Source organism: Nicotiana tabacum, chromosome 6 (assembly GCF_000715075.1).
Source record: "Nicotiana tabacum cultivar K326 chromosome 6, ASM71507v2, whole genome shotgun sequence".
Classification (NCBI taxonomy): domain Eukaryota; kingdom Viridiplantae; phylum Streptophyta; class Magnoliopsida; order Solanales; family Solanaceae; genus Nicotiana; species Nicotiana tabacum.
In genome coordinates this window covers 105,921,592-105,932,207 of record NC_134085.1, presented here as the reverse complement: position 1 = coordinate 105,932,207, position 10,616 = coordinate 105,921,592, and the positions used below count along the sequence as shown (strand labels likewise).

Here is a 10,616-nt window from a genome sequence, read left to right as displayed (position 1 = left end):
CCGAGAAAAAAAACCCGACTATGGTTTGGTTTGATTTGGTTTGGTGTTGGAAAAAAAACCTGACCATAATTGGTTTGGTTTGGTTTTAATTAAAGAAAGTCAAACCGAAACCAAACCAACCCGACATTACATATATAAATTTTTTAGATATATTTAATATATAAATATATTTATTGTGATGTAATTTATAAATATTTCTTAAACTTTTTCATAATTTTATCTTTTAAGGTATTATTTTAAGGTTGGATTTAAAACTTTTGAATGTTCTAATCCCTAAGTTTAATAGCCATTAATATTAGTAACTTAAATAATGCTAACAAAAGCCCAAACCAAAATCAAATCAATACTAATGCTAACAAAAGACATTCAATTCAATAATACGAACGACGATGTATTGAATATCTATTTTTTGTTTTGCAATAATTTAGATAAAAATGCATAATTTATTTTTATTTTTTCTTTAGCGTTTAGTCATGTAATTAATATTCTTTTATTAGTCTACTTATTTTACCATGACTTAGTACTTTTAGATTATGTTTATTTTTATTATGGCTTTCAAATTACAATATTTATATTACATAATTTTATTGTCTTTATTGTTGAATATTTTAGGATAATGTCATGACACATCTCATATTTTGTATTATTTTCTTGAAAAATACCTTATATAGTTGTATGTTACTAGGATTAAAGAAATATTTGAGCATAAGTTATATGTTTTGTGCTACGAAGATTTTACCAAAAAAACCCCGAAAAACCCGAAAACTCGAGAAAAGTCGAGATTGAAAAACCCAAATTTTATTGATTTGGTTTGATCTTTAGATTTAATAAGCAATTGATTTGGTTTGGTAATTGCAAAATACGAACCAAAGTACACCCCTACCTGTAACTATAAAAGGACACCGTAGAGTTAACAGGCAGAAAGCATTTAGGAATATCTCAAAAATGGCACTACGAACCCTAGTGAGCAGACGGACCTTAGCAACAGGGCTAGGGTTCCGCCAGCAACTCCACGGCTTCCAGACCTTTTCGCTCCCCGATCTCCCCTACGACTATGGAGCACTGGAGCCGGCAATTAGCGGTGACATAATGCAGCTCCACCACCAGAAGCATCATCAGACTTACGTCACCAATTACAATAAAGCCCTTGAACAGCTACATGACGCCATTTCCAAAGGAGATGCTCCTACCGTCGCCAAATTGCATACCGCTATCAAATTCAACGGCGGAGGTCAATTTCTCTCTCTTTCATTATTTATCTACTGAATAATTCATTGTTTGTGGAATTTAATTGATTTGTCGTATTTTTTAATTTGTTCGAGATAAAATTGGATTTGAAGTGAACTGGAGTATGAGAGATTAATCGTCGTAGGATTTAAAAGAATTAAAAGAAATTAGGTGGTTGTTTATGTCATATTGAATTATGCTCGGAGGAATTAGTTGTAGCAGTTTGATGAGAAGATCTTAGAATGAATCACCTTTTGGCTTTTGGCGATTGATGTCAGTTTGAATGAAATTATCATTGCCGATGGCTGATATTATTACAAATATTAATTCTAATTGTGGAGATGATGTTAAATGAATGCCGAAATGGTCTTTTTTGCTGCAGAAAATGAGAAATTGGTAAATATCTAGACAGTGTTATCAAAGGCGCGCTTAAGCCTTGAAGCGAGGCTCAAAACGTGTTGAGCGCATCGCCTCGCTTAACGGGCGCTTCACTGTTGTCATCAAAGCTCTAAGGCATGCTTTTCCTTGCTAACGAGCGTAATCCGGAAGATGCGACACTAAACAGTCGATATTTCACTTTCTCGTAAATTTTCTTCAATTTCTTTGTCCATATATTTGGTATTCATGATTATAGATATTAGCCTTGGACTACAGATACATATTTATAGTTTTTCTCTATTTGCGCCTTTCTTTATTAAAGCCCACGCTTTATTTGCGCTTAAAGCCCCAACAGACCTCAGAGCTTTTTTGCGATTTTCGCCTTTGATAACACTATATCTAGAAAAATTAGTGAGTTATAGATGTATGAGGGGAATTATGATGGTCCAGAAGAAAAGCATTGGATTGCCTCGAGTTAATTAAGCTGTTGTTCAGCCTGGAACTATGTTGCTGTTTTCCTCATCTCATTTCTGCGCTCTCTGTGGCAACATGCATCATGATTTGCATTTGTGCTTTGTTGAAGCCCATTCATGTGTCTATGCGATGATTTCATAATAATCACTCTTTTATCCTAGCTGATAGTTTTCTGTTTTTTTACTTTTCCTGCAGGTCACATTAACCACTCGATTTTCTGGAAGAATCTTGCCCCTGTCCGCGTAAGCTTGCTTCCTCAGTAAACTTATTGTTCTACTTTGAGGGGAAATGACATAACTGCTAAATCATATTGCAGGAGGGTGGTGGTGAGCCTCCAAAGGGTTCTCTTGGTTGGGCTATCGACACTAACTTTGGCTCCCTAGAAGCTTTAGTTCAAAAGATGAATGCAGAAGGTGCTGCTTTACAGGGCTCTGGCTGGGTGGTAGGTCTCACATCCTTTTCTTGGGACTTTGTTGGTCAGCTTAGGTCTTTGAAAATCAAGCTTTTGATTGCACCTTTATTTCTTCTTGAGCCTGCGTTTGTGTTTGCAGTGGCTTGGTGTGGACAAAGAGCTTAAGCGCCTGGTGATTGAAACCACTGCTAATCAGGTGATTTATGCATGTTTATTTCTGCTAAATTAATGAATTGATGAGTGTCATCTTCAACAAGTGAAGTTGATTCTTCCACTTTGTTGCCTTAACTCAGAGGTTATTATCCAAGAAATAGTGAAAAGAAAAGGCATAAGACTGATAATTTCTTGATCCACAAGATGGTCTTCAAAACTGCAGCCTAAATAATCCGACCTTTCATTATTATCAGCTCCCCTAATCAAGAGATGGATTTTTTTTTATGTTAAATACCGTCTTTGCATCAGCTGAGATTCCTATTAGTTTAATGAACTTGTTTGACCGATCCTTTAGGATTAGTTTGCATTCTCCCACATCCTTGGCTTGTCAGCATTCTGCAATCTGCAACATACAGCACAGGCATGTACTGTGTAGATAGGTCTTTATTTTGTCAATCCTTTTATATGTTAGGATTGCATAAGAAAGTTGGCAAATGTTTCAGTAATTGTTGCTTGTCAGGTTGCCTATCAACCAGGTTGCTTATGATAGGGCTCATTTTTTCTTGCCAGGACCCATTGGTTTCTAAAGGAGCAAATTTGGTTCCTCTTCTGGGAATAGACGTTTGGGAACATGCATACTACTTACAGGTATTTTTATTATAAAGTTACAGTGCTTTAATACACCAAACATGATATGTCCACAATGCTATGAAGCTATCCATGCTACTACCAATGTTTTTATTCTGAATCATGGTTGACAATGACATTGCTAATTGTTCCAAGTAAGATTTTCTCCTTTCGCTTGGATAGCAGTTAATTAGATGCTCTTGATCTTTATATATTGCATACAGCTGAAAAGAGGCAGGCTTAACAGTAAGGATGAATGAGCTTCTTTGCATGAATGTATTGAATTTTTATGGAAATAGATGTGTTTGAAAGCCATTTTTTATGTGGTCTGGACTTTTTATTCAAATTCAAGCATTCTTGTTATTAAATTTAACTAATACCTTACCTTTGCCTTTTGTGATGCAGTACAAAAATGTAAGACCTGATTATCTGAAGAACATATGGAAAGTTATGAACTGGAAATATGCAAATGAAGTTTATGAGAAAGAATGTCCTTGAACAGGGATATTTGATGCTGTTTTGAGGACATGTCTGTAAAACTTTTTGATGGGAAATAAGGCTGAGTGACATGAGCAGGTGTCCTGTTTTTCTTATGTGTAGTCGCTGGTTGATGTACTTGATGTATTTCTGGAAAAGGTTGATGTATGTACTTGATATATGGAGCCTAAATAAAACTACTCTATCGTTTGAGCGCAACTCTTTGGATATCAGTTTATCCAAATAGTATCACTTGTAAAAGCCGTTAGCTGGGTTTACAGAGCATCTGTCTTAGCAGCCTCTTCTGTGTATTCAGATTGATTTAATGTATTACTTGAACAAGTCCAATTTTTCCGCAACCTATAGTTTTTGGCTTCTGAGTTGAAAAATCTCCTGCATTAAGCGGCCTTTCTTGTGTCTAAAATCCAGAGATTTAATATGCTACTTTTACCACGATCATATTAACTGCAACCTTTAGATTCGAGGTGATCATGTTAATTAAAGCATTATATACTAAGCAAGTTGATCCTTGCAATTTTGGGTAGTGGAGTATTATTGAAGTTATTTTCTTAGGTGTGGTACAGGGGGTGTAAACCAATCTATGTTGGTGGTTTTGTAGAAAAATTACAAACTTACAAGACCCTCGGCTATGGTTAGGAAAGCAGGAGTTGGCATATGTATAGCTGAAGAACCAGTCGTGAAAGTGGAACTGAACAATTTACCATTGTGATTGAGAATGTCAGAACTGACAAGTCTTAAATCTGCTGTAAAATTTCCACATCTGTTACCGGAGAGCGTTTCCAACACAATTCAATTTTTTTCTCCTTTAGGTAGCAACCACGATCCTTCATCACAAGGGGTACTGAATACCATCCACAATGTCCAGTGCAAGAGAGCAACGATGTTCCTGTTCTTCTGGGTCAAGAAAGTCAGTGTAACAGGTCTTTGATTCAACTTCCGTCAGCATTAGAGAACTCCAAGAAAACTAAGAATAACCTGGAGATGATATTGTGGAACACATTAATGATCTTATCATCATGACTTAAGGATGATGTCGGCTAGGTTATTAGGGTAATGGATCTGTAGGCAGTCATTGCTCTGATCAACAAGCAACAATACATTTCAATACAAACTGGCGGCTAATATGAATCAGTCCAAATTTATTTCGCTTCACTTGGATCTATTTCATTTCAATACTCAAAAATTTGTGCTACAACAAGCAAGAGAAACAAAAGTTGTTTCAGCTCGCAACTAGAAAGTGCTGCCACATATTTCTCTATACACCAACCCTCTGCCCCCAGCGGCAAAAGCATAAGCATCCTATAAACGAAGATTTAGCAAAGCTCTGCCTAGTTAAACCAAAACTGTGGTTGGATCAGCAACCTCCAAGCTTTCTGTATTGCTCTTCATAGGAAGCAAGTGCTCGCAAATTTTTGTGATAGCAACTATTTAGTTGTGTGGTTCTTCATTTTGAAAAACTGGTCCTTTTATAACAGTATTGAAAACTCGCTTCACACACAGCATCCATGAATTTTAATGGCATGAACTCATTTCAGCAGGCTGTTGGAGTTGCTTCACGATTCTAACACAGTCAACCATCGGGCAGTCTGTTTTAATCGCATTTGAGGCAATATGTGATCTGCTAACAGCATAGCCTTCCTGTAATTAAGCCCTCCAAAATAATGATGTTAATCTTATGTCTAACAGTTGAAACAAGTATATTTAGGGGGGCAAAGAGCAAGGAAATTATCCTTATCCACTGAGGCGGCAGCAGAATGACATGCAATTACTCCATCAATAATGTTTTGAGTATATAGAATATGTCTTCAAACTCCCACCAAATGAACAGATAAGAAAACAAGAGTAGATAGGTGTTTATTCACAAAGACTTGGGAGCAGAACAGGATATTTGCATAAAGTCACCCGAGGGATAAGCAGAACAGGATATTGGCATAAAATCAGCCTAGGGAAGGTTTCCATGCAAACACCATTTATTTATGGGAAAAACCACCTTTTCCCCGACGTCTGAATAAAAGACATCCTGCACAACTCATCACTCCACCTAGATGTTTATATGGCAGTTGACCCCTAGAAATTTGCATTAAGACCATCATCCATCATTCTTATTTTACTCAATTGAAGATCAATTTCTTTTTTTTATAAATAGAAGTTGGATCCGAAATGAATCGGGGGATAATTAAAGATCAATTTTTATTAAAACATTGAGTTTAAATATAGAAGTCCACCCAGATTCTATTTAACATTGACTTTTCTTATGTTGATGATATTTGATTTTGACATTATCGTATGTATAAGTGGTTTACAGCATTATATTAAGAATACTATTAGCATATTGAGATACAACGAATAAACTGTAATAAGTTCATATGTATAAGATGGTTTACTACCTTAAAAAAGAATACAAATAGCATAAATTTGTTTAACCATTTTAAAATGGGCAACACAAGTACCCCCAAACTATAGTTCAGTTTATTTTAAAGGGAAAAACTTTTAAAAACAAATCTTTCTTGTACTTCAGATGCTTCATTACCATGAATTAAATGTCATCTGCACATTAGAAATTTCAAACTGAACTACCACAAAGAATTTATTATCAGTTCAATGTTTTCATTTTTATTTATTTGAATTAATTGAAAAGGTTCATAAATTAATTGAAAGGATTTGTAAATTCTCAAAGCAACACGCGCAAGCATTATATATTCTTTGTGGTAGATACTCAAGTAAGCAAATGACAATTTAAGTTTGTTACCTGCCTAGATTACATTAAAATAATTAAACCCCAATAATAAATTGTCTCTGAGTTCTAATCATGCTTCATAAGATATTATTACTGAAAATTGCACATAAATACATAAAATATTTTTGTCTACTTTTGTATTTTACATGCATTTTGATAGTTAGACCCAGTGTTGTGAAGAGCGTGAAGCGAGGAAAAGCGACAACCCCCATTTCGCTTAAAGCGAGAAGCGAAGCGCTCGCTTTTATTGAAGTGAAGCGGAATGTTAAAAAAAAAATTAAAATAAATACTGCATAGACAACACATGTAATTGTAAGCAAATGTTCAATATTTCAATGTAAAGGATATAAAAATTAGAGGAAGGGCAGTTTTTCTCTGTTAAAAACTGGGCAGAGAAAGAAGAACCCAAGGATTGGCATCAATTCTGAGAAAGAACCGAAGGTAAAAAAAAAAAAATCGCCAGCATTTCGCTGCTATTAGGACGTTGAAACAGTGAAAGAAGAAGGAGGAGGAGGAGGAGAAGAAGGAGGAGACTTGAACTTGAAGTTGAAGTTGAAGAAGAAGAAGAACCCTAGTCTAATGCTCTCAGATGCTCTGCTTTAAAACCCTAGTCGCTGTTGTTCGTTAAATAAAAGACAAAACAGTTTCGTTTTTAATTAAATAGCCTGGGTCTCTTTAAAAACAAAGAAGCGGTTGCTTCCTTCGCATCGCATCACTTGGTCACTTCTCGCTTTTTAGTGGGAAGCGGTCGCTTTTTATACCGGGCACTGAGTCGCTTCGCATCGCTTCTCGCTTAAAGCGAGGAAGCGCGCGCTTTTTTAATCACTGTTTAGACCCAACTTAGTTGATGGAAATGAAATTTACTTAGTCCAGACAATGACATGTGAAGCTAGGACAGTCAACTTCGGAACAGTTTGAAGTTTAAAGCAGCCTCAAAATGAGCAGAATGATTTTTGCCCATCAAGTATTAAAGAAAATGCTTGCTTATGGAAGTATGTATACCAAGTTTACAGTTTCATGAAACTTAGCTGGTGTTTGAGTTAAGAAACAAGCTGCTTTTTTGTTTAACTTTGAGAGAATTGGTTTTGGATTTGTTTTTTGGAAAAATTATCAGTAAAATGCAAATTATTTTAAGAGGTTTTCATATATGTAAAAGTTACTATAAATTAATATTGACGTACTACTTTTATTTTCTACCAGAGGTGTTTATCAAGTATGTCGCTTTTCTGCCAGTGGGCCAGCTGCTAGGCGCGAACACTGTTTTGTTCAATTTGTTTTGGACTGGGGAAACATAACAAGTCCTCTGGTCAAATATTTCAGTACCTACAGAAATGACTCTTTCTTTCTCATTTCTTTTTACATTTTTAATGGCTAACACCTATTAAAGTTTACAAGGTCAAGTGTGTCAAACTACCTTTCTATAAACCTTCAGTATCAACAAAGGAGCTAACTGTTGCGTAATAATGAAGTCATTATATTTAGAGCTCAATATGGAAAAGCAAAATTTCGATCCAAGAAAAAGAACATTAAACCCTCCATGAAAACCTAGAGTGATAACATACCTCGTACAGGCTGTTCATTATCGCACTCAGGGGAGGCAAATTAAGTTTACCACGGCTTGCTATCTGCAAGTGATAAAACAAATAAATTAAAGTTCAGAATACGCTAAAAACAATCAATAACTAATGTGATACGAAAGTTGCAACCTGATGATGATTCCAAACATTTAGGCATATTATCCAAATCAATCAAGAAATAATATATGAAGAAAAATTGTTTTGCAAGAACCTCGTCTGCATTGAGGTATCCCACTGGCAATTTGGGGTCACTCTCGTCAATCATCAGTTTCAATAGTTTTTCTAGATTTTGTCCTTCGCCATCACCAAGCCATCCCCACAGCTCAGCCAAACTCATCATTTCTGTTAGATGGTGAGCATTGTGAAGAGGCCCAGTCCAGAGGGGTCCTGAAACCATAAGTGAACGTGAAACCTGAAAAGAAGTGTAATGGTTAGACATGAGCCTGATGATCATACTTTGTGACCATATGCAGAAACAAACTCCATTTCATTCATATGGTTATTATACATTTAATGACATGACTGGAGTAAAGCCTTTTGCATGATTTTATGACAATTTCAACCAGGAATGGCTATGGCAGTTAGTAGATTGCGCATGTCGATGTCAATTGTCAAATAAATTGGAAAATGATAACTACAGGCTAAATAGTTCTAGTTGTAAATATATCAAAATTGATATACTATGAAGCAGAAACCATACATTTGTACTACAAGGGCAGCTGATCTCACCAAGTTCATTCCAGGAAAATGCTTGAGAATTTCCACATTGGTTGCAATAGCTGATAAAACTATAATACCTATCATGAGAAGAAAGGGCATCATCAGCAAGTACTAATGAAATACCCCTGGAAAAGTTCACAACCAAGCTTAACCTGCTAGAAGGAGACTTTCCACGCTTGACTTGTAGCAACACTCTAAACACAGGCCCATGATATGAGTAGTAAGAGAAAAGTGGAACAACATGATAACCAAGCACTGAAGCCTCTCTAACAGCCCCGCCTATAAGCATCCGGAGACCTATCTCATTACAGTATGGCAAAGGTTGAACATATGCTCCATAGGCAGCTAAAGACCTACAAAGAAAGAAAGAGCTTTATGATGATCCTAGAACTAACACAGGATTCAGTAAATTTAAACAAAAAGCTATAGCATTATAGTCCTCTAGTAACTACATTTTGAGCCTAGAAACTCTTTTCTTTCTTTTTTTCTCTTTAATTTGATAAGTATGAGCCTAAGTAATTTTATCAAACACAAAGTATAGTTCTGTCAATAATATTTTCCCCAAAAATGTTTTCTCATACCAAAAGTAGCATAATTGTGTTTAGTTTTAAATTCATTTTCCAACAATATAGCTCTACCTAATGCTTCATCCGAGTAATTAAACCTGGGGGGTACGAAGATTTATCAACAAATCATAGGCGCGAACATCCCCTTCTAAACCTATCATAAGCATTTGACACAAAATTTTCAAGAAGAAACATTATTCTACATTAATTCGGAGTTTTAAGAAAGGAAACAATAAGTTTAAGGGAGAAGATGTGTAATTAGCAAACAGTTAGAGGGGCACAAATAACATTAAGCAGAAACTAAACTGTTGAGGCCTATGACCACCAGAAGAAAGCCCATCAGTGGAGGTAATGTATAACAAGCCACCCAATTTCACAGCATCCAAAGCAACTCGCAAGTAACTGGAACCGCTCCCAAAAGAATCCACATCAATAAGGTCAAAATAGTCCTTTCGCACGTAACACTCAGCCAGTAACCTAGTCGCAGGCAAATGATTAACTTCCCATCTAGAACTACTTGAAACAGAGGAGAGATTTCCCAAAATAACCTCCCTGTAATCGACATTTGCATCGTTTGCCACTACGGAGTCGGCCTCAGCTTCTGCTAAGTACCGAAGAGAACGAATTCCACAGCCGCACATGGCGTCGAGAACACGGAGGCTGCCGGTTGTATTACGGTAGAGGGCGGCGGAGAGAACACCGAGGTCGCGGGCGGTGGCGCTCTCGCGGCGGAAGAAGGTGTCGCCGACATCAAATTGGTGGCCCCGTTCCGTTTGGTAGTGTGATTTACAGCGTGGTGGAAGGTTCCCTTTTGGGTTAACGGAGGTGAAGGTAGAGACGGATAGCGGTTTGAGAGAAAGAGATGACATGGCGGGAAGTGGCCGAGTGCGATTTTGTCCATGAACATGTTATAAGAATCTATCCTATTTTTATAATTTTAAGAAAAATGTGTAAAAAGAGGCGAGGTTATAAAACTAAAGGCAAGTTTGTAATGGGCCTAGTTTAGGCCAGAACTTAATAAGATATAATAATTTTTAATAAAATTTTTTGAGAATTAATTCTTTTAAATATTTCGTTTAATGAACAAATAAAAATAGTTAGATTCAGAAAAATTAAGCTTAAATCGTGACATATAATTATCTTAAATAAACACAAAAAGAGAATGAATGTAGCTTAAGAAGGAAAATTAGAACCAACAACATAGTTAAATATACTAATTAATGAGAGCTAGAAACTTAACTTAGTTT

General features: G+C 36.0%; 2 protein-coding genes across 2 annotated transcripts; one reads left to right on the top strand and one right to left on the bottom strand.

Annotated features, from left to right (window-relative positions):
• The first annotated feature begins 906 nt into the window (after positions 1-906).
• Positions 907-4,137, top strand: LOC107829594 (superoxide dismutase [Mn], mitochondrial). Its single transcript, XM_016657042.2, has 6 exons — positions 907-1,231; positions 2,275-2,321; positions 2,396-2,521; positions 2,631-2,687; positions 3,215-3,292; positions 3,677-4,137. Exons 1-6 carry the CDS (start codon positions 946-948, stop codon positions 3,767-3,769), a joined length of 687 nt encoding a protein of 228 aa, XP_016512528.1. The 5' UTR covers positions 907-945; the 3' UTR covers positions 3,770-4,137.
• A 711-nt stretch (positions 4,138-4,848) lies between these two features.
• On the bottom strand, positions 4,849-10,293 carry LOC107829593 (tRNA (guanine(26)-N(2))-dimethyltransferase). The gene is made up of 6 exons (XM_016657041.2): positions 9,676-10,293; positions 8,956-9,156; positions 8,784-8,880; positions 8,295-8,495; positions 8,069-8,131; positions 4,849-5,407 (listed from the first exon to the last, which is right to left on the bottom strand). Exons 1-6 carry the CDS (start codon positions 10,236-10,238, stop codon positions 5,282-5,284), a joined length of 1,251 nt encoding a protein of 416 aa, XP_016512527.1. The 5' UTR covers positions 10,239-10,293; the 3' UTR covers positions 4,849-5,281.
• Positions 10,294-10,616: the final 323 nt, after the last annotated feature.